Genomic DNA, 24,376 nt, shown 5'->3' on the forward strand with positions numbered 1-24,376 from the left:
ACTTAGCATATAGAACTTATTTACAGTATGAAGGAGGCAATTGCACGTATGTACAGATAAATGCTGGTGCAGGGGGGAGGAAAAGAGTGAGGGAGCGGGAAGGGAGAGGAGAAGGGAAAAGGTGCAGAGGGGTGTGGAGGGAAACAGGGGTACAACTGAGCAAGGGTATTTCTTCACGGAGAGGGTGGTAGATGCCTGGAATGCCCTTCCGGAGGAAGTAGTGAAGACCAGAACTGTGAAGGACTTCAAAGGGGCATGGGATAAACACTGTGGATCCATAAAGTCAAGAGGCAGTCAATGAAGAGTGGGTGGCTCGTCAGAATGATGGCTACTGCCTGGAGATAATACCCTTATTCAATAAACATACACATGGTTACTGTGACTCCAACATCGCTCTAAGCTTCAACAGCAAGAGGAAATGTGGAAAAAAGGATTTGCACTCACAAAGCGGGGAGTAGCTGGCTTGTTACGGAGGTTACTACCCCAAATCAAATAAACCTGATACTTCACTTTCAATGCATATCCAGCATAGCTCTCTGCTTCAACGGCAGGGGAGAAGAAAACTGATACTTCACGCATATCCAGCATAGCTCTCTGCTTCAACGGTAGGAGAGAAGAAAAACTGATACTTCACGCATATCCAGCATAGCTCTCTGCTTCAACGGCAGGAGAGAAGAAAAACTGATACTTCACGCATATCCAGCATAGCTCTCTGCTTCAACGGCAGGAGAGAAGAAAAACTGATACTTCACGCATATCCAGCATAGCTCTCTGCTTGCTTATTGCGGCGGTTACTACCCCTAACTAATCAAGCTTGATATTTCACTTGGATGCAGCTCCATCAATGGTGGGGGTGGAAGGGAAATAGAACCAAAGAGCTAAGAGAAACAGATAAGTATGAGAAAAAAAAGTGTGTGAAGCTTGTTGGGAAGACTGGATGGGCAGTTTGGACTTCTTCTGCCGTCATTTCTATGTTTCTATGTTTCTTTAGTCTTTCCTCATAGGGGAGCTGTTCCATTCCCCTTATCATTTTGGATGCCCTTCTCTGTACCTTCTGCATCGCAATTATATCTTTTTTGAGATGCAGCGACCAGAATTGCACATAGTATTCAAGGTGCGGTCTCATCATGGAGCGATACAGAGGTATTATGATATTTTCCGTTTTATTCACCATTCCCTTTCTAATAATTCCCAACATTCTGTTTGCTTTTTTGACTGCCACAGCACACTGAACCGACGATTTCAATGTGTTATCCACTATGACGCCTAGATCTCTTTCTTGGGTTGTAGCAACTAATATGGAACCCAACATTGTGTAATTATAGCATGGGTTATTTTTCCCTATATGCATCACCTTGCACTTATCCACATTAAATTTCATCTGCCATTTGGATGCCCAATTTTCCAGTCTCACAAGGTCTTCCTGCAATTTATCACAATCTGCTTGTGATTTAACTACTCTGAACAATTTTGTGTCATCTGCAAATTTGATTACCTCAGTCGTCTTCTTTCGAGATCATTTATAAATATATTGAAAAGTAAGGGTCCCAATACAGATCCCTGAGGCACTCCACTGTCCACTCCCTTCCACTGAGAAAATTGCCCATTTAATCCTACCCTGTTTCCGGTCTTTTAGCCAGTTTGCAATCCACGAAAGGACATCGCCATCTATCCCATGACTTTTTATTTTTCCTAGAAGCCTCTCATGAGGAACTTTGTCAAACACTTTCTGAAAATCCAAGTATACTACATCTACCGGTGCACCTTTATCCACATGTTTATTAACTCCTTCAAAAAAGTGAAGCAGATTTGTGAGGCAAGACTTGCCTTGGGTAAAGCCTTGCTGACTTTGTTTCATTAAACCATGTCTTTCTATATGTTCTGTGATTTTGATGTTTGGAACACTTTCCACTATTTTTCCTGGCACTGAAGTCAGGCTAACCGGTCTGTAGTTTCCCGGATCGCCCCTGGAGCCCTTTTTAAATATTGGGGTTACATTTGCTATCCTCCAGTCTTCAGGTACAATGAATGATTTTAATGATAGGTTACAAATTTTTACTAACAGGTCTGAAATTTCATTTTTTAGTTCCTTCAGAACTCTGGGGTGTGTGCCATCCGGTTCAGGTGATTTACTACTCTTCAGTTTGTCAATCAGGTCTACCACATCTTCTAGATTCACCGCGATTTGATTCAGTTCATCTGAAACATTACCCATAAAAACCTTCTCCATTACGGGTACCTCCCCAACATCCTCGTCAGTAAACACCGAAGCAAAGAAATCATTTAATCTTTCCGCGATGGCCTTATCTTCTCTAAGTGCCCCTTTAACCCCTCGATCATCTAATGGTCCAACTGACTCCCTCACAGGCTTTCTGCTTCGGATTTATTTTAAAAAGTTTTTACTGTGAGTTTTTGCCTCTACAGCCAACTTCTTTTCAAATTCTCTCTTAGCCTGTCTTATCAATGTCTTACATTTAACTTGCCAACGTTTATGCTTTATCCTGTTTTCAAGTATAGAAGTCTTCCTTGTATCCTTTTCTAAGAAAGGCATTGCCTCACTTAGAAAGAGGATCATAACCTATAGATAGAAGCTGCAGTCCTTCAATTTTGCCATCAAGTAACCATTTGAAATCATTGCAAATGGAGATTTAAGATCATTTCTTAGTTTACATAAACAAATGCAATTTACCCCCAGAATACCTTATTATAATGCTCATACTGCAGATTAAAAACTATACTATAAAACCACTGTGGATAATATTCCTCTTTTTATTTCAAATGCAACAGTTATCGCAGTACTTACTGATTTGGCATCTACATGTCAGACTGGTTTTAAGGTTTCCTAACTTCCAATTTTCTGAATTCTCTCTCAATATATATATACTTTGTAGATATTAAGAAAGCACTATAAAAGATACACTGTGAATGAATTCTTGTTTTATGCAAGGGATACCACATATTTAGGGGAAGATTTTAAAAGCCCTACGCGTGCTGGGCCTATTTTAAAAAGGCCCGGTGGCGCGTGTAAGTCCCGGGGCTTTACAAAAGGGGCAGGGCAGGGGGGAAGGGCGGGGGAGGTAGGGGAAAGGAAAGGAAGTGGGGAGGGAACAGGGAGGGCTCGGCATGCGCAAGGTGCATTAGTGTGCACCCCCTTGCGCCTGCCGACCCCTGATTTTATAACATGCGCGCGGCTGCGAGCACATGTTATAAAATTGGGCGTACATTTTAAAACCTGCCCCTTAATGAATGATGTGCTACAATTAGCAAAAGGGATCAATGGGACCACTTACAAGGTAATGTTTGGAATCAGGACACACCTCAATGAAGCATCTAATACTGTTATTGCATCAATAAAATCCTAAAATGTAAGATACAATTGGATCTGCATGTGAATTTTTTTTTAATTACACAAAAAGAAGGAAATTTTGAAATGGACTTCTGTAACACTGTTTTCCATGCAGAAATGGCTTTTTACAAAAACTGCTGTGTGTGTGTGGTGTGTTGGTGTGTGTGTGTGTGTAAATTTACCTGCAATGAACTAGGGTGGATCCTGAGGGCGGAAGTGGGGATGGGATTTGGAGTTATGTGCATTTTTGGATTTCCAAAACAATGCACAAACATTTTGAAGAAAAAATTATGCATAGATTTTAGCAGATTTAAGTGGGTGCGGGTAGATTTGGTGGGATAATTTTAAAAGTGGATTTATGCATGATGGTACAAAAATACCTCCTAAATGTACTTTTTCAACATTCACTGCAACACTCCTAGTTTGGTTTCTTTCAGGGCTCTGGCTGGTGTTCACTTTGGGCTTTCTTGAGTACTCAGTGTTTTTTACTTTACTGAAACTCGTAACACAAATAATTAGCTTTTCTGGCACTGAAGGTGTCCTAAAGTTCTCTTACCTTTAATATCCCTGTGGATAATCTGGCTCTCATGGAGGTAAGAGAGGCCACGCAGCAGCTGTTCAGTATAATTTATAATAACCGATTCTTTGAAAGCTCCATATTTACTAAGCAAATGGGCGACGGATCCACCTGCAAGATAAAAGTGTATTTATCTTAGCATTAATTGATATGCTGTCAATCAAAATCCAGTAACAGGTTTTTCTACAGAAGTTGTGGGCTCCAAGTTTCTATAACAAGAATGTAATCTAGAGTTTCTCATAAAATTAGTTTTTACCAGTACTTAGCCAACAAGAGCCTTGATAAATTAAGTGTCAAACCTCAGTGATGCAAAAACCAGCTAAGTAAAATAAAAATAAAAAATGTTTTAGAACCGGCGTGCTGAAGTTAGTGAACCATTTCATTATGTACCACAGAAAAACTCTAAGGGGCAGATTTTAAAACATATGCATGGGCGTACATTTGTACGCACAAACGTACGCCCGATTTTATAACATGCGCGCATGGACAAAAGAAAGGCTTCCAGTGGACAGCTGCTGGAGTGTGGCATGGTGGTCCTGGATCTGGGTAATCATGTCCTTTACTTTATCTCTGAAGAGATTTCTCCTGTACCTGGCACTTCAGCGAGTTGCACCTGCACCTCTGTTCTGAGATCCAAGGCCTGCAGCCATGCAAGTCTGTGGGTGATGATTCCCACTGCAGAGATAAGTCAATGCTATTTCAAAAACATCCTAGGTTGAACAGACCCCATGTTTTCCACACTCCATTACCAGCAAACGTAGGGGATGAGCGAGGGGCGGGGTAAGCATATGCGAGCCATGTTTAACAGTGTATAAAAATCAAAGGCAAATTTAAAATGTTGAGTAAACTGGCATTGCTCACGAAACAGTGTATTCTGTAAGATGGGCTCCTTTACTCCCATAAGGAAACACAATCTGATTTCCTTATAGATTCCTCTATCTTAACTTTGCATGCATGAAATAAACAGAAACTGCCATTTCTTATAAGATCTCTAAGCTACTTAATAAATGTTATGTTTTGAAACTGAAAGTCTGTTTCATCACTGGTATCTCTGGGGAGGAAACCAGGCGGGGTAAGTTTCAAGGTTTTTTAACATTTTGGTAGCAGAGGATGGTTTGAAACAAACCACTGTTATGCAGTTTCCACTACTCCCAAGATCCTTTCTTGCTTTTTCTTTCTGTACTTTTCTTAATAAAGATTGTTGCTTAGAGATATAAGGCTGAGATATTTCTTTGGTTACCAGCCGTTTGACCCAAGAGGTATGGTCCTCGAAATGTTAACATGGGAGATAAGGACCCCGGATGAACATTAACTTCCTGAGAGATATATGCCTCGGGTAATGAATATTTAACAGTCGAGATTGTGGAATCTGGCTGTAAGCTCTGGTCGAGGTATGCGTCCGCTCAGAATTAGTCGGGGCCAGACTAATCAAGACCTAACGGAGCCTTGGGCACGATTTGGCACCACGTGAGATTCATGTGACGACGCGAGTATTTTCATTTACTTTTTTGCTGAATTTTTGTTTCATTACTGACTATTACATAGTAGCTTAAAGTTGGCAATTTGTTATTTTAAGGCATTCTAAGTTTAAATTCATTATGTCACAAAGTACAGGATTCCCCAGTCCCCTAGCATCAGTTTGTGAATTATTCCCACATGAAGTTAAAATCATTACTAAGCATTGTAAGAAATGGGCAGTGTGGGTGGACGGACGGCAGCTTTACAGCACTGGTTCTGCAATAATTGCTGTAATTCATTAATCATAAAAAGACAGGACAGTCTTTAACACGACATTTGCATTATTTTAACATGTTTATGGTTACACGGGACCGTAAAATAGGCACTGGATTAGATTCTCAAGAGTTCAGGATCTGGTTTACAATGCATATGCTCCCCTCTCCCTTATGAGAGCAAGGAATCAGAATTTAACCCTTGGTTAGGCTATAGTACAGGGAACCTTACATTTACAGCCTTGGACTGCTTGTTTTTGTTTTTATAGTTTGTAATAAGATTTGTATGTTGTCCATAGTAGCTAGTTTTGTTTGAAGACTGTAGTTTCTCAGCTCCTGTCTCTTACAACTACTGTTATTGGCCAATTGTCCAGCATACTTAATGAAAACTTATTAAGAAGTGATACTAGTTCTTTTGCCTGTATAGAGTTAAATTTGATATTTTTACCCCTATGTATGTAATGAAATACCATAAATACTGTATTTCAGGAAAGAACCTATATGGCAGGATAAGGAAAAACATGCAGTTAGTTTCTGGGTGCCTTTCTCTTTGAACGGAGCGGATGTTTGAAATTGTTTACACAGCGATCTGATAGAGATGAGAAAATTCTTTTTTACTTTTCTGCTTTAATAAATTGAAAATCCTGTGGTTAGAACAGATTAGGATTTCTTTCTTTAGGTAAAAATATTCACAGTAATTTCTTTAGTAAATGGCAAAAAGTCTTCCCAGGTGATTAGACTTAAAAAAGAAAGTGCTTTTTACTATTTGCCTTTATTTTTGGTTATTATCTATTGGCATTCCTGTTTCCTGCTCTGCACTATAGAATTGTGAGACATGTTTGTGCAAAATGTGCTCATTTGAAGCTATTTTTCATATAATAATTAGATTTCGAAAGGCTATGAGTATTTAATTTATTATCAGAAAATGATATATTGCTTTTCCTTGTTTCAGAATTCCTAGGAGAGTTAATTACTAGGGTTACAGTTTAAAACTTGAAAGGATACTGGCAGTTAAGGGGCTAGCAGCAGAGAGAAAGGGGGGTGAGTGGGTGATGCAAGAATGTGTTTTTCAGGAAAAGACAAACAGAGGAGAAAACATTCAAAGAATTAATTTTTCAATTTAAAAAACAGACTGGTGAGGAATTAAAAGATATTGAGAATAACCACCACTTTGGTTTAGCAAGAATGTTTAATTTAGTTTACAGTGAATAAAAATCTGTAACTTGTCAGTACAGGGAATACAGAATTGAATGAGCCTTTTTTGGAAAGAGCTTTTTGTTTGTTTGAACACTATGCGGACAATAAGCATAGCGCCATGGAACACCTTGCTCCCCAGGAGCACCAAAAAATGGGTCTGAGCACACTAGGCCTTCTTCAGAGCAGATTCAACCACCACCAATTGGTGGGGCCGCTAATGCTAGTCGAATCTGAGAGCTTTTTGGACGAGATAAATCGCATCTGCTTTCCTGTTGACGAGAGGCACTGTGAGGGGTGTTGCCACATCCTCATCAGTAAATCCACAAGGATCTTGTGCACTGGGACTGCCACAATCTCTTTGGGAGGCTCCATACACTGGAGGATATTTATCATTTTGTGCCTGGTATCCTCTTCAATCATCAACTGAAATTGGATGGCCTCTGCCATCATCCAAACAAAATCTACAAAGAAGAGGTCCTTCAGCGGAGACTCTCTCAAGTGTCATTGGAAGCCATAGAGGAGTCATCTCCCCAGGGGTTATAGGTGCCCTTGACTGGTGACGGGGGCCTAGGCGCTCTGCTCCCAGCCAGCGGTATAGGCACTGGTTCGACTGGCCATTATTGCCCAGGCCCTGTGCTGCCTCCAGTATTGGGGGGGGGGGGGGGGGTTGTCTCCAAGGAACTGGGGATGACAACTGGATCAGGTGGTAGTGGCACCAGTGCCTCGCAGGGTGTCTATGCCGCCCCGGGAACAGATACCTGGGACAGGGTCAGTAGCATGCTGCTAAGCATGTGCAGGGATTTAAGCAGCAGCTCGAGGAGCAACAATGCCAGTGTCTGTGCCATTGGTGCTCCGATGCCGAGGCTGCACATCGCCCTCTCCAAGGCCATGCGTACGCCATTCTCTAATTCCTCCTCAAAAATCACCAACACCAGGATAGGCTGCAACCCAAGAGCTGTAATCAGAATCTAATCAGAACCAAGAGGAGGATCATTGGCTGGCATCAGGACTGGTGGAGACAGTGGCATACCCCTGGCATTGATGAAGGACTGCTCTCCTCACCATGGGATCACTTCAGGGGCATCACAGCAGAAGCTGGTACATCCCTGTGGCCAGCACCATGCATAGATCGGGGACTGATGCAGATGCTATTTTGGCTTCCCTTGATGCTTGGATCGTTCCTTCCCCGGTGCAGAGGTCGACAAACCAGACATCCTTGACATAGTGAAGCTAGAAGATAGCTCCAGCATCCCTGTCAGTTGACTATCTCAACAAAACTGGTTGCCCTGCTAATATCGATGGCTCGGTGTGGCTCTAAGGTCTCTTGAAGCAAATACCAATGCTGATAGATTGGTCTTCTGCCAGAAGAGGCAGTCCATCTTGTCGAGCTGGATCTTGCGTCCCTTCGAGGTCATCTTGGCACACTTGCTGCAATCCCAGATGTCGTGCGGTACCCCAAGGCAGAAGACATATCTATCATGGGGATCCCTGATAGACATGGTTCTCATACACCTGGAGAATAGATTAAAACCAGAAATGGGTGTCCTCAAAGATGTAGATAGTCTCTTACAGTTAGAAGATCTTCAGGATCTTTACTCCTAATCTTTTCCCTGTTCTTTTCCTGTGGGGATCTCAATTGGATGGAATCCAGTATCCAAACAGCAGCTTGGCTGCTCCAGACATGAAGGAAGGCAAAAATCTTGCTTTTGGGCAATTAACCAAAAGCATCTCTCATCCCAAAAAATACTAACACTGGCGTTTTTCCTTGCAGAGTATTACTACCTCTAGGGTAGGTGTTTCCTATCACTGGGTCTCCCAAATACAGGGTTCCCCATTCCCTGAGTCCAAGAAAGGCCCAGGTATCCAGCAAGACTCCTACCACATAAAAGTCCAAAATTCTAAAATATTCCCCAAACAACCATTCTGTACCTTCAGAAAAGAAGAGTATAGCAGTGGAGCCCTTGAGGTGCTCCAAAAGATCCCTGGCAGGATGGGGCCCAGATCCCCAGATAGACCAAAAATACAACTGAGGCAAATTATACTTCTCACACCTCCCTGACCTCTGTAGAAAACTGCTATATAACCTCACAGGAGGAGATTGCCCATCCCAGCACCTATAATGGTAGGGGCTGTATTGCATGGATTCTCCCCTAAATATCTATTTCACTAACTGCATTAATGGCACATCTCAGAGCTTACTGGTAACCGAAAATTGCTCTCAGTTACATGTAAAACATGTAGTGTGTACTTTATGTTTAAGTCTCTGCAAGGAGCAGGACTGTCATAACTAAAAATATTCTGAAACGTTCCACACTTTGTTGTAAATTATGTACAAATAATTATTTTTATTATATATAAAAATCAACATTTTGTTTCCAAAATATAATTAAACTGTTAACATTGAGCATGCAATATATAAAAGGCATTTAATATGTAAGTTTACATTGGAATGCCTTGCTTTTCTTACTATTTAGGGGTTGCTTTTGGAAATGGAGTCAGTCACTTACCAAAAACACCCACATTTCTTTATGATTACAAATTGTGAGCCTCCTATAGTCTATGTTTCTTGAAAGTACCAGTGGAAAATTTCCTTGAACCAAAAAGAACATATCTATAAAATAAAATAAAAGATTGTCTTTACCTGCTTACTTATTCTGTTTTCAATGGAAGTCATATACATGCAGTGCTGCTTCTTCAGGCTTTCTCCAACTTGTTGAGAATTTGACAAGGCCTTATAATACGCAGTTCCTCCCTTCATTTGCTCTATATAGAATTTGCACTTTCCTTAAAATCTTAAGATGATCACGTAAATATGCATTTTTACCTGCCATCCACTCTATGAAGAGATTGTAGTTGCTCTTTTCACATGTGGCACCTAACATTCTAATAATATTAGGATGGCTCAGATGATTCATCATCCTTATCTCTTCCCTCAAGGCTTCAACCACTTCCTCTTGCTCAGACGTTGTGTTCCTCACGTAAGTCACCTATTTCAGAAATTGAAAACAGAAGCAAACATCAGATGCCTCTTGTGCAATGATCCTCAATGGCCAATAGAACACATGGACTTCATTGGCAAACATGTAGCTCAGCTTTGATAAGAGTTTATCATCAACAAATCCTTAGGAACTCCACTGCAGAGTTGTTGTGGTTCTGACCATTTACTACTATATTCTAGAAAGTGGCCAAAGAAATTGTATTTGCAGGGATTCTAAAATGTCTTCAGGACTTACTCACCATGGAAAAAATGTACTCACCATATACCCCCCCCCCCCCCATCAACAATACGTGTTGGGAGGAGGAGTGTCTGTGGGAGTACATAGTATTTCTTTACTGGTGAGTACAAAGCCTCCTACCCCACCCCTAGTGCAGCTCTCTTACTATTCTCCTCCATATCTTACCCACGTGCAGCCTTCTCCCCCCCTCTACTCTGTAGCCAGCTCTCTCCTCCCATGCCTGGATGGGAGCCAAAGACACCTCCTACCCTCTTCTCCAAGTGCAGTCCTCTCCTCTGTCCCTCCTAACCCAACCCAAGGTACAGTCTTCTTTCTTCCAATCACCCCATCATCCTTAACCTTTTTCCCCCTCGCTCTCCTCATCCTGCCTTAGCTTCTTCATTCCTCCTTGATCTGGAGGGGACCTGATTTCCCCATAGTTAGTGGTTTCGAACACAGTGGAGTAGTAAGCACAGAACAAAAAAAAAAGTGCCCTGACCTCATTCATTAAAAGGGCAATATTCAAAACTCTGCATTTTGACAGAAATGCAACTTTTACCTGCAGACTTTGTACCAGCTCCCAAAAGGGAAGCTAAGCATATACTTTCCCTTTGAAGATTGCCTCGGGGAAAAAGTGCCCGCAGAGATTTGTACCCACTTTTTCCTGTAGAAAAATTTTCCCTCACACACACACACCCCCCACCCCAGTCCTACTTTTCAAAATGCAAACCTCGACATGTTGTTTCATTCCCATCCCCTGCTCGATGTGAATTAAAACGCATATTGTGGAGCAAGACACATGCTTTTGCCTGCATACAGGACAGACAAGTTTCAAAATGCCCCTTTTACCTGAGCATGCCATGGCTTTTTCAGAAGCCATGTACCTGCCACTTACAGGTACATGGCTTCTGAAAATTACCCTCCCAAGGACTATTTACTAAAGGTTTTCTCACACTTTATGTCTGTGGGGAAAAATGCTCAGTAAACAGGGTCCTACAACTTTCTCCAGTAAAACTAGTTGCTTGCATCTTGTTTGCTGCCTTATTCCTACTGCTCAGAAAGAAATGCAGACTGTGTCCTGTCTACAGGTCTCTGCAACAAAGGAAAAAGTCCAGAATTCATTCCAAAAAAAGTCATAAGAAACAAATATGATAGATAAAAAAAACCCAAAACAAATTCCATCTAGTTTGTCCATTAAATAACAGCTCTCACTGATTTGTTACAGTAGTTGCATTCAAGAGAAAGCATTACATTGCCACTATAATTCTTAAAAAGTTTAAATTCGCTGTCAGTTTTACATAGTGACATAATAAATGACAACAGATAAAGCAGGCTGTTTAGGGAACTAACTGCTGCTCCGTATAGGTTACCCCCCTGCAGAAATCTTACAGCTAAAGTTACCCCATTTTTTTCATTTTCATGGGGATCCTCTGTGTTCATCCCAGGCAATTTTGAATTTCTGATACTGATCTTCACCACCTCCTCCAGGTGGGTCTTTCCAGGCATCCACCATCCTTTCCATGAAAAAATATTTCCTAACACTGTTCCTAAGTCTGCCCCCTTAGAGTTTCATATCATGCCTGCTAGGGCTCTATAGCTTCTTTTCCAACAGAAAATTTAGATTCACGTGTATCATTAATACTTTTCAGGTATTTAGAAGTCTGTATTGTATCCCCCTCCCCCCTCTCCGTATTCCAGTGCACATCATGCGTCTTCAGGTGCAGACCCCACTCCAGTTCGGTTGCCCTTCTCTGGTCTGCTTCCTTCCCATGTCTAACATTTTTGGCTTATGGTCTCCAGAACTGAACACAGTAATCTGGGTGAGGCCTCACAAAAAACCCTGTATAGGGGCATTATCACTTCCTTTTTCCTGCTGGTTATGCCTCTCTCTATGCAGCCCAACATCCTTCTAGCACATTGCATCAATACGTACCTTCAGATTTTCTAATGAGAGAGAACAGGAAGGTAATTTGAGTAACCCGACAAAACAACCCTTAATAGAGCACAGAAAAAAAAATGAGATTAAGAAGCACATGCTTCCTTCTTTAGCTTGTTCTAAGAATTCAGGAGAAGCTTCTGTAGTTCACAATAAAGAAATTTGAAGTGATTCTCCCTGAGCAGATTATGGCTGAGCGATAGTAAGCAGTAACAAAACCAAAGAGCGATGAAGGGAAAAAAAGAAAAAAAAAATATTACTAGCTACAAAGCTAATGAGAAAGCCCCTGGAAATACCATCCTGGGTTCTATGAAATAAAAACACACGCACACTGTTCTGCTGGCATTTGTTCAAACAGGACCTTACTTACAATTTCTGTTCACAAACTGTGACAATGAATTGTAAACACACACAAAAAAAAGAACATTTACCTGCTTAACAGCCATTAAAGTTCCAGTTCCTACATCTTGAGCTTGGAAACAGGAAGAAAATGCTCCTAGGCCTATCTGTTGACCTTTGAGCCATTCCATTTCTTCTCTGTATGGGTTTTTTGCTTTGGTATGTCCAGGTAGGGTCTCTGGAGTCTAAAAATTGAAATACATTTACATGAAAGCTTGAGGTCATAGACTGAAGAGTTTAATTTGCAAATGAATACAGATGACAGCAGCAAATAGGCACCTAACAGTACTCCTCCATGGGCATACTACTATGAATGGAGGTGCAAACAAAACATTCTTACATAGTAAAGATGTATAGTGCAGGAAGGGTTTAGTGCCCTCACATCACCCTTTTGAAAGGAAAGGAAATCTTGAGAGCAGCAGAGATTTCATTTTCATATATTGTATATACTAGAGATGTGAATTCACATGTGGGTTTTTTTTCATCGGGCCCGATCGCAGTTTTGTTTATCGGCTGCGCCCGAGCCGATAAACAAAAAACCCACCCGACCCTTTAAAACTAATACCTTAGCTTCCCCCACCCTCCCGACCCCCCCCCAAAACTTTTTGCAGGTACCTGGTGGTCCAGTGGGGGTCCCTGGAGCGATCTCCCGCTCCTGGGCTGTCGGCTGCCATTAATCAAAATGGCGCCGATGGCCCTTTGCCCTTACCATGTGACAGGGTATCCGTGCCATTGGCCGGACCCTGTCACATGGTAGGAGCACTGGATGGCCCGTGCCATCTTGTGCTCCTACCTAGAGACAGGGGCTGACCAATGGCACCGGTAGCCCCGTGACATAGTAAGGGCAAAGGCTATCGGCGCCATTTTGATTACTGGCAGCCGATGGCCCGAGTGCAGGAGATCGCTCCTGGACCCCCGCTGGACCACCAGGGGCTTTTGGCAAGTCTTGGGGGACCCTTCTGACCCCCACAAGACTTGCCAAAAGTCCATCAGGGGTCCGGGAGCGACCTCCTGCACTCAGACCGTCGGCTGCCAGTATTCAAAATGGCGCAGATAGCCTTTGCCCTTACTATGTCACAAGGGCTACACCACTGCCATTGGTCAGCCCCTGTCACATGGTAGGAGCACAAAATGGCGCCGGCCATCCAGTGCTCCTACCATGTGACAGGGTCCGGCCAATGGCATGGATACCCTGTCACATGGTAAGGGCAAAGGGCCATCGGCGCCATTTTGATTAGTGGCAGCCGACGGCCCGGGAGCGGGAGATCGCTCCAGGGACCCCCACTGGACCACCAGGTATCTGTAAAAAGCTTTTTGGGGGGGGGGGGGGGCGGGGGGGTGGGGGAAGCTAAGGGATTAGTTTTAAAGGGTCGGGGTGGGTTTAGGGGTTATTTTTGTGTGCCGTTTTTCCCGCCCTCCCCAAAACGATAAGAGAACCCCCACGATCAATATCGTAGGGTTTTCCTATCGTTTTGGGGGAGCCCCCGATTTCTGACGATTTTGAAAATATTGTCCGATATTTTCAATTGTCCGAAGCCCGATTCACATCCCTAGTATATACATACACACATACCTATTGTAAACCATCCAGAACATGTAAATTTGTTTAAATAAATATATGAAAATAAGATCTTTGCAGCCCTCATGGTCTCCTTTTCTTTCAAAGGACTATGAGGTCCCTAAGCCATCTGCCAGATGAAATACTAAGCTTAAAATTTGCCTTTTGCTGTATCCCATTAATTACGATAATTAGCTTCCTCTCTTCAAATTTTGTCATAAAAGCCTCTTAAAGTAAGGCATAAATAAAATGTTTTTCTGTTCAGAATGACAGGACACATCTTGACTGTAACAGGAGACTGAACTGTGTGATTTGTTATATCAATATTATATTTTTAAAAAGTTTTCTGCCACTACAAGTCGTTGCAGTGGAATGCAAAGGTCAGGTTGATTATTTCAGAACCAGAAGCTAACAAACAAGAGAGTGATACAGATCAGGAAAGAACCATCTAGAGCTTTCTAATTCATTTGTACTGTGCAGTACAGATTGTGTAAAGAAATACTTAAGGAATCAAGTGTGTGTGTATGTGTGTGTGTGTGTGTGTGTGTGTGTGTGTGTGTTACCAAGTTGCTGTCTATTCTGACTATAATTATGTGCACTGAAAAAAGCAACACCACATCGATAAGCAAAGTACAAAACAAAGGTGGTAAATTTTTTGGGCACCTAAAAATTGATGTTATTTGCCTGCTACTGGCTCAAGAGAAGCTGCTGCAAGGTATGGAAGAATGGCTGCTGTGAGCCACAAGCTTCAACCAGAAGAGAAGTCTGGCTGTGAGCGAGCAGTTACCTATAGCATCCTGGACCATAAGACAGCAGCTGCTGCCTGCAGCGGGTTCAGACTGGAAGAGAGCAGCTACTGTGGCCTAGAGCTAATTCCCTTCCCTGGATAAAGAGAGGTTGAGCAGGAAGAGAGGAGAAGAGAAGCGGAAATGAAAGAATAGAAACAAAACTAGCAAAAAAAAAAAAGCCAGAAAACAACCCAAGCAAAAATATTCAGAAACAAAACAGTACAATTAAAAAAATGAAATATAGACAAAAACATAAAAAGAACAAAAGTTTCTAAAAATAAAACAAAAAGGCAAAAAAACAAAAAACCCCCAAAAAACCTTTTGCCATGACTCCTAAACAATTTTGGCTGGCACCCAAGTTTTAAAATTATTTCTCCTGGCTGCAAAAAACTATTATTCAAGATTGTCACAGTTCCATCTATTAAACAGGAAGAGTGCTGTTAAGTTTAATGGTTGCATTATGCTCAATTAATATATACCAGCACTTCGTGCATGTTTTGCTATTTATATTTACAATTCAAAAGATGCAATTTGAGTAAGGATAAAAAAAACAAAACAAAAACGTAGGCACCTATTGAACAAGTAAAACTAAAACTGCTAAGCCAGCTGTCTGGATAGGTTGATTTTAAGATGTCTAACAGGCATATTGATTAAAGCAAGGTAACCCGCACCAACGTTAACATGGGTAATGCGTGCATTAATTGCTGTGGTTCACATTATTTCCAACGGAGCCAATTCACTAAATAATGCAAGCTACCTGTATTAATGTTAGTGCGGATTACTGCATTTTAGTGAATGTGTTGTAAAAGTGCTCGCAGACTTTCATGATGCTCAATTTCAGCCACATAAAAAACAGGTGTTCCAGAGGTATGTTTGCAAACTTTGTGTACACTTTTAATTTACCAAGTAAAAGAAAAAGTGATGTAGGCATGCCGCTAATGCAGTTAACTTCACACCATTGTTCTGAAACACTTAAGCGTTATGAACCTATTTTTGGCCACCAAACCCAAAATTCAAAACCCAATGTGCTCACCCATGTGTTAGAAATTTGCTTGTTTCAAGCGGGCTTTACAGTAAGTTTTCATTTTTCTAGTTAAGCCCCTACTGAAAATTTACCCTGCATGTCATCAATGACATTAACAAACAGAAGAGCTCTCACATCACAATATTACAAAAAAAGCCCTCTTAAAGATAAGTTAATTTTAGTCTGATTGCACATCCTCCAATTATTCTACTATTGCTGCCTATAACCTACATCTTTATTATCCAGAGCACAGGACATTTTATAACTTCAATCACAAATTTATATATAATCTTAAAACTACAATGTACATAAAAATATTACAACAGTACTTACATCTTGCTGAATGATGATGATATCTTCTCCATTGGCAACTTGTAACTGAGGGACGACTGGTAGGGCATCCTGAGATGCTGACATTGCCATGGCAATGGCTAATGCTTCCTCCTCTTCGGCTTCCATTTTTTCTTTGCATTTCTGGTTATGGCTGACATCATCTTTGTAGGTGTCATCACTTCCCGCTCGTTCAGGAGAAAGAACTGCAATTTCTGATTTGAATGTGACTGTACTATCGCTTGTAGGCATGGAAGCCTCCAGCAGGTCCTCCATACTGGAATTAAGTTCTGCATTGACATCCAGGTGACACTTTTCCTCCACAGGTGTAAAGACAGTCTCATCACTTGGTATAACTGCTTTACTATTACCACCACTACCACCTCCTCCACCATCACCTCCACCACTACCTTCACAATGGGAAAGAGTCAGATCAAGAGTTAAATCACTCTTTGAGACATCTCCCTGTTTGCTGATGCCACCTGGAGTAGGCCGTGATGGTTTTGGCCTATGTATGTGATCAGATGGCATAGGCTTTGCTTGGGTGAAAACGGGGGAAAGTTTATCTGGTTCTTTACTTCCAGTAGAGTTTTTCTGGATTGGGAGAGAAAATTTTCGTTGGGTTTGAGGAGATGCAGAAGCCATTTTACAAGGGGTAAATCCTTGAGGTCTAGGTTTAGACACATCTGTTTCAGTTCCAGCTGGTACAGATGGGGTAGGAGAGGGCAAGGTAGGAAATAATGACTGGGGATGGGTGGAGGATGGAGAGTTCAAACACTGACTGTGTGGTCTGCGCTTCATCTGAATGGCTGGCTTTGGTTGCTCAGTGGGTACTGAAGACAAAGGAGATCCTATAGTAATACCTACCATTTTCTCAGCAATGTCCTCGGGGCTGGCATTTAGTTTCAAATCAACTGGTCCTTTTCCAGATTTCCCCAACTGGACTGTATTGTCAGGGGAGTTATTCGCGGTTGTTTCTGGCGAGTTGGTTGGCACAGACGGTTGTACAAAATTGTCATGTCTACCTACAAAAGACTGCATGTCTTCCAGTCCCAGCTGAATGGCTTCTGCAATTTCCATTTCTTCAGCTATAGCCATTAAACGTCTACGCATTCGTGTATAATGAGTTGAGCTAGTTACACTCAACATATCTAACAGTTTGACATACACCTGTGGTACTCGTGCAACCATTCTTGCGGCACTCAGAAATACCCTCCGTGAAAGCTTACCGACCATTGAGTGGGAATTGTCAATAGACTGCAAAGCAAAATTCAAGAGGGACAATAGCTTCTTGTACCTGTTAAGAAATAAAGGCTCATTAATAATTATTGTAATTAAAATGCTTCACACTGTATTAAGTCAAACTAATCTACCCTTACAAGATTATTAAAAAATAATTCAGCACAGTTATAGTATTTCAGATCAAAAAGAAAAGACTGGATTTGTATTTCTTTTTCTTTGCTAGAAATCGTTTAGCACTCAAAGTTGTCTGTTTGATACTATTGGAAAATGAAGATTTTCAACCATCCACAGAAAAAGCAAAATATAAACCAAATATATAAATGAAAATAAATGAAAAAAAGACCAAGGTCTACACTAGTGCAGTAAGCATTTGCATATTAACCTGCCAACATACTTCTCCTCTTCTCTGGAGGGAACACCTTAAAAGTCAAATAAATGTGTCCTTTCCAAACTTATTACTAGAGGAGTACACAGAAGTTCCAAACTTATTCTTTGTGCCATTCCTTGACTGCAGGCAGATTTACATGTGCACCGGACTGACTCGATCTCTCCTGAATGTGTTGTTTAGTGCAAGCAAAAAGAGTGCACAAAAATAAATACAAATGTTTAAGTAAAAGCTGTAATGAAATTACCTGTCTACTACTGTGTCAGCTTGTAGAACCTCCCCACTGACAATGTGAGGGTAAAATTCAGCAGGAAACTCCAACAAGAGTCTGTCTATGAGACACAGACGCCCAAGTAATGCTTGCCAGTTGTTTGATTCGGTCTGGGTTCCAAGAATACAATTTAAGACATAGTCTACACCACCAATACCAATGGAACCTACAACAAAGTTCACATAAAAAGTTACACCATAGCGCCAAAATGACAGCACAAATATTTCAATATAAAAATCTAGCTCAGCTCTGCTGAAGTGAGTTAATACTCAAGAAAGAAAATCACTATCACTAGGATTTTCACTTTAGCAGCGTAATTTTACCAGCTTTGCATTTGGAACAAAAGGAACAAAGGCATACTGCATAAATCACCAAGTTTTCTCTTCATGCTGCATTTGTAACAAGATTATAGTATATCTGGGAGAATGTGATCTGTAGCAACGTTCATTCAAGTACTGCATGCAGTCTAGTAACAGACTGGATAACAGCAACTTGCTCACAGTACTGGTGCCAGAACCACTCTTCTGCATAGTGCTTGTATCCATTTCAACCAAAGACCCCCTCACCAACTAAGCACATGGCTTTATCACCAGATAAGCATCTGTGGCTACAGACAGATAAGCCATGACAGAAACATGGATTTCTAAGAAAGTCAAGGACATCTATTCTCATGGAATTTTCAGTTGTGAAGTCCAACATCATCTATGAGTAGATCTGGTCTTGTGGAACTCAACAACTCAACTGGCTGCCATGAATATTCCTCTTGCTAACATCTGTTAAGATACACATATCTGGTTGTGTTGAAAAAAAAAAAAAAAAAAAGCTACTCATTAGCCATGCTGATTTTTGACCAAATATTTTAAATTGTTAAACCTGTACTTAAATGATAAAGCAAGTTTTCTTACCTGTATCAGGGTTCTCCATAGACAGCAAAATAAATCAGCTATAATGCATGGGTGACATCTGACAGTGCCAACATGGACCCAAGCTCAGTAAAAGTTTTATTGAGCAAGCATGAGAATTCCTATATGCGCACACTGCCTCATGAGCATCTCAGTCTCTTCCCGAGCTTAAACTTTAGTGAAACAGTCATAATAACATAGTAAATCAAAGCAGAAAATGACCCAAATAGTCCATTTAGTCTGTCCAGCAAGTATTTTTTTTTTTAGGATACTACCTGCTGCTCTGTGCAGGTTACCCCATGCAGAAATGTTACACCTAAAGTTAACACAGGTTTCCCATTGTTTTCATGTCTATCCCTTGACCTTTTGAATTCCATTACTGTTCTGGTACCTCTTCTGAGGGCATTCTATGTATCCACCACCATTTCTGGAAGAAATATTTCCTGATGTTATTCCTAAGTCTACCCCCTTGGAGTTTCATAAAAACTCTCCAGGGAGGTGGGCAGATATTAAGTATGGCTGATTCATCCTGCTGTGTACAGAGAACCTTGTTTTACAGGTAAACCAACTTGCTTTCTCCATCACTAAGCATGTATGAATTAGCCATAATGCATAGGTTGCATTGTGGAGCAATACATAAAAGACAACTTAGTCCCAGCATCTAATTTGTAAGCCAGCCAGCATATAACAATGCACAATACAGTCCACTTGGCAACTTCCCTTCTCAATCTATTAGACGTGAAGGACACAAACAGCTGAGAAGCTCGCCAGTGAGGTTGAGTCGTCTTTAATAAGCAACACGCCAGGGCTCTCTAACAGCCCAAGGAATGAAGATCACATTCTCCTGTGTGCGCATGCCGTCTTGGAAAGAAGGTAGGCAGCATAATAGCTTAATTAATATGGAAAGTGGACACCACTTTCAGAAGGAATTTAGGGCAAGTATGCAGAACCACCCTAATGTGAAAAAACTGCAGAAATATTTGTTTTATTTACTTTATCTGATTAATCACCATCCTATGTATTTTATTATACCTGATACTTCTCTGTTAGATACAGACCAGCAATATATGACAATATAGATAGATTGTACTTGAACACACATTACAAAATATGCTATGACCTATACCCATTGTAATGTAAACCAAATCTGTTGTAACATGCTTTGAACTCTCTGGCAAAAAAAGCATGACAACAATAAACGATAAGAGATCAGAGCCCCTTCCTACTGATGGTGATTTGCTACAATGGCAATGAGATTAACCTTAACAGAAGAGGTGCTGAGACCTGAGGACAAAAGGAAGAAATGATACTGAAACAAATCCCTTGGGCCACAGAAGTAGTGATCCAGTCAAGAATCTCTTCCTCTTGAAACCAAATGTTTTAATTGAAGGCTTTCTAGCTGAAATTAGGAGACTACTGCGCATTCAGCATCCATCTACGAAAGCTAGCGATGGTAGGTTTGAATAGCAGACCCTGCCACTTTCCTGTGTGATGAGCATCAGATAGCCCCAACAGAATTGGAGACTGAACTGATAGATGGATGAGATATGCATACCACACTTGCCTGTGGTCAGGTTGAGTGCTATGAAGACAACATTCGCCTTGTCCTGAAGAACCTTCTAGACAGTCCTGGCAACAAGAGGAATTGGTGGATACACAGTTTAGACCAATGTTCCAGTTTACTGCAAAAGCATTAGGAGCTGATGTAGTTTGGATGCATGAAGCAAAACATCTCAATCTTCCTGACGTCCTCTGCAGTGAACAGATCGATCATCAGAGTTCCTCAGCGAGTAAACAAGGCATTTGTGACTCTTTGAACTAAAGGAACACTTGTGCTGTTGCAGCACTCTGCTAAGACAGTCTGCCAATATATTTTGGGTCCCAATAGGTAAATTTACCTGAAGATAGGTATTGTGATAACAGCCTATGACCAGATCCTGACAGCTTCTGTATAGAGGGCATACAAACCATCTCTCCTTGCTTGTTTACACCTGGTTGAATATCTGAATCAAGATTCACTTTTCTAAGACAGATATAAGAAAGCTTGTAGTGTATAATGGATGGCACACTGAAGATGTATGGAGATCTTCAGTGGGGTCACGCTGTCACTTGGGTCTATGCTGCATCGGAAAGCACACGCCATCATTTGATGAGCTGGGCCGTATAGTGAGACACTTACCACTAGAACCTCAGGGTTCATTCACCACTGAAAGGACATTCACATCTCTGGAGTTTGAGATTTTGTGGAATAATGTTTGATAGAGATGATCCCACTGGTCTTAGAGAATCCATTGATGAAGCCGCCTGTGCAAATGAGTAAGAGGAACTACATGCACTGCCATGGCATGTGAACGAAAAGAGACTAAATGTACAATCAAATCTTTATGGGTAGAAATCCTCTCTGTGTTGGGGGAAAGAGTATAGCGACAGGAGTATACTACTGTCCACCTGGCCAAAATGATGAGATGGACAGTGAAATGCTAAGAGAAATTAGGGAAGCTAACCAAATTGTTAGTTCAGTAATAATGGGCGATTTCAATTACCTCAGTAATGACTAGGTAAATGTAGCATCAGGACATGCTAGAGAGATAAAGTTCCTGGATTTATTTATTTATTTAATACTTTTCTATGCCGACCTTCATGAATAAATTCATATCAAATCTGTTTACATGGAACAAGGGGATTAACTTAATAAACTATTTAACAACGAAGCATAAATGACAGTTTTATGGAGCAATTGGTTCAGGAACTGACAAGAAAGGGAGCAATATTAGATCTAATCTCAGTGGAGACCAAGATTTGGTGAGAGGTAATAGTGGTGGGGCTGCTTGGCAACAGTGATCATAACATGATGAAATTTGAGTTAATGACAGGAAGGGGTACTAAGTAAATCCATGATTCTAGCACTAAACTTTCAAAAGGGAAACTTTGACAAAATGGGGAAAATAGTTAAACATAAAAAAACCCAAAAAAACCTGAAAGGTGCAGCAGAGGTAAAGAGTGTGCAACAGGCGTGGACATTGTTTAAAAATACCATCTTAGAAACGCAGTCCAGATGCATTCCATACATTAAGAAAGATGGAAGGAAGGCCAAATGATTGCCAGCATGGTTAAAAAGTGAGATGAAAGAGGCTATTTTATTTATTTATTTATTTAAAAACTTTTATATACCGGTATTAGTATGCATACATCATACCGGTTTACAATGTAACTTTAAAGGCAGAAATTACAATGAACAGGGAGGGCGAACAAGGAGGAGTATACAAAGAGCAGGAGGTGGAGGAATTAAAGCAATAAATAAAACTGCAAACGGACTATTTACAGGAATATACAAGGCATAGGCAAGATACTTGCGGAAGTCAGTGTACTTAATCAGGGTAGGCTTGTTGGAAGAGCCATGTTTTAAGTTTTTTTTCTGAACTTGGCGTAACATGGCTCTAGCCTGAGAGTGGTAGGGAGGGCGTTCCATTGTTTAGGGCCTGCAATGGATAGTGCACGGTCCCTAGTAGAGGAGATCTTTTAGCCAAAAGATCTTCATTCAAAATTGGAAGAAGGATCCAAAAGATCTTCATTCAAAATTGGAAGAAGGATCCATCAGAGGAAAATAGGATAAAGCATAAGCATTGGCAAGTTAAATATAAGACAGGCTAAGAGAAAATTTGAAAAGAAGTTGGCCATAGAGGCAAAAAGCTCATAATAACTTTTAAAAATATATCCAAAGCAAAAAGTCTGCAAGGGAGTTGGTTGGACTGTTAGATGATCGAGGGGTTCAAGGGGCACTTAGGAAGATAAGGCCATTGCGGAAAGACTAAACAAATTCTTTGCTTCGGTGTTTACTGAAGATGATGTTGGGGAGATACCTGTTATGGAGATGGTTTTCAAGGGTGATGATTCAGATGAACTGAACCAAATTATGGTGAATCTGGAAGATGCAGTAGGCCAGATTGACAAACTAGAGTAGTAAATCACCTGGTCTGGATGGCATACACCACATGGTTCTGAAAGAACTAAAAAATTAAATTTCAGACCTATTAGTAAAAGTCTGTAATCTATCATTAAAATCGTCTATTGTACCTGAAGACTGGAGGGTGGCCAATGTAACACCGATATTTAAAAAGGGCTCCAGGGGAGATCCAGGAAACTATAGACCGGTGAGCCTGACTTCAGTGCTGGGAAAAATTGTGGAAACTGTTATAAAGAATAAAAACATAGAACATTTAGATAGACATGATTTAATGGGACACAGCCAGTATGGATTTACCCATTTACCTTGCCTCACGAATCTCCTATATTTTTATGAAGGGGTGAATAAATATGCGGACAAAGGTGAACCAGTAGATGTGGTGCATTTGGATTTTCAGAAGGCGTTCAAAGTCCCTCATGAGAGGCTTCTAAGAAAATTAAAAAGTCATAGGATAGGAGGCGATGTCCTTTTGTGGACTGCAAACTGGTTAAAAGACAGGACACAAAGTAGGATTAAATGGTCTGTTTTCACAGTGGAAAAAGGTAAACAGTGGAGTGCCTCAAGCTTTTTAATATATTTATAAATGATCTGGAAAGGGACACGACGAATGAGGTGCTTAAACTGCAGGACGACCTTATGAGACTGGAAGATTGGGCGTCCAAATGACAGATGAAATTTAATGTGGACAAGTGCAAGGTGATGCATATAGGGAAAAATAACCCTAGCTGTGGTTACATGATGTTAGGGTCCACATTAGGAGTTACCAGCCAGGAAAGAGATCTATGTATCATAATGGATAATACATTGAAATAGTCAGCTCAGTGTACTGTGGAAATCAAAAAAGCAAACAATATTAGGAATTATTAGGAAGGGATTGGTGAATAAAATGGTGGATGTCATAATGCCTCTGTATCGTTCCACAGCGAGACCACGCCTTGAAAACTGTGTACAGTTCTGGTAAAGATATAGCTGCACTGGAGAAAGTACAGAGAGGGTGACCAAAATGATAAAGGGGATGGAACGGTTCCCCCTATGAGGAAAGGCTAAAGAGGTTAGGGCTGTTCAGCTTAGAGAAGAGACGGCTGAGGGGGTCTATAAAATCATGAAAGGACTTGAATGAGTAAATGTGAATCTGTTATTTACTTGTTCAGATAATACAAGGACTAGGGGGGTACTCCATGAAGTTAGCAAGTAGCTCATTTAAAACAAAATCGGAGAAAATTATTTTTCACTCAATGCATAATTAAGCTCTGGAATTCATTGCCAGAGGATGTAGTTACGGTAGTTAGTGTAACCGGATTAAAAAAATGGTTTGGATAAGCTCCTAGAGCAGAAGTCCATAAATTGCTATTAATCAATAAGGTATTAGATGAATAGATATCAAGCTACTAATGTTTGGGTACTTGCCAGGTACTTGTGACTTCATTGGCCACAGGATACTGGGATTAATGGACCCTTGGTCTGACCTAGTATGACATATTTTATGTTCTTATGTAAGAATCAGGACCTACA

At 40.9% G+C, this 24,376-nt stretch overlaps 1 protein-coding gene across 2 annotated transcripts in view; it reads right to left on the reverse strand.

Moving 5' to 3' along the window:
* The window catches only part of MAP3K1 (mitogen-activated protein kinase kinase kinase 1), a 226,612-nt gene that overhangs the window by 21,472 nt on the left and 180,764 nt on the right, over positions 1-24,376 (reverse strand). For both annotated transcript variants that reach the window (XM_029576902.1, XM_029576912.1), the window contains exons 13-17: positions 17,975-18,164; positions 16,104-17,397; positions 12,433-12,585; positions 9,675-9,837; positions 3,903-4,034 (exon numbers count right to left, since the gene is read on the reverse strand). In XM_029576902.1, coding sequence (XP_029432762.1) covers positions 3,903-4,034; positions 9,675-9,837; positions 12,433-12,585; positions 16,104-17,397; positions 17,975-18,164 — 1,932 coding nt within the window. The remainder of the gene's footprint in view (positions 1-3,902; positions 4,035-9,674; positions 9,838-12,432; positions 12,586-16,103; positions 17,398-17,974; positions 18,165-24,376) is intronic.

Source organism: Rhinatrema bivittatum, chromosome 1 (assembly GCF_901001135.1).
Source record: "Rhinatrema bivittatum chromosome 1, aRhiBiv1.1, whole genome shotgun sequence".
In the NCBI taxonomy this organism is placed as follows: Eukaryota; Metazoa; Chordata; class Amphibia; order Gymnophiona; family Rhinatrematidae; genus Rhinatrema; species Rhinatrema bivittatum.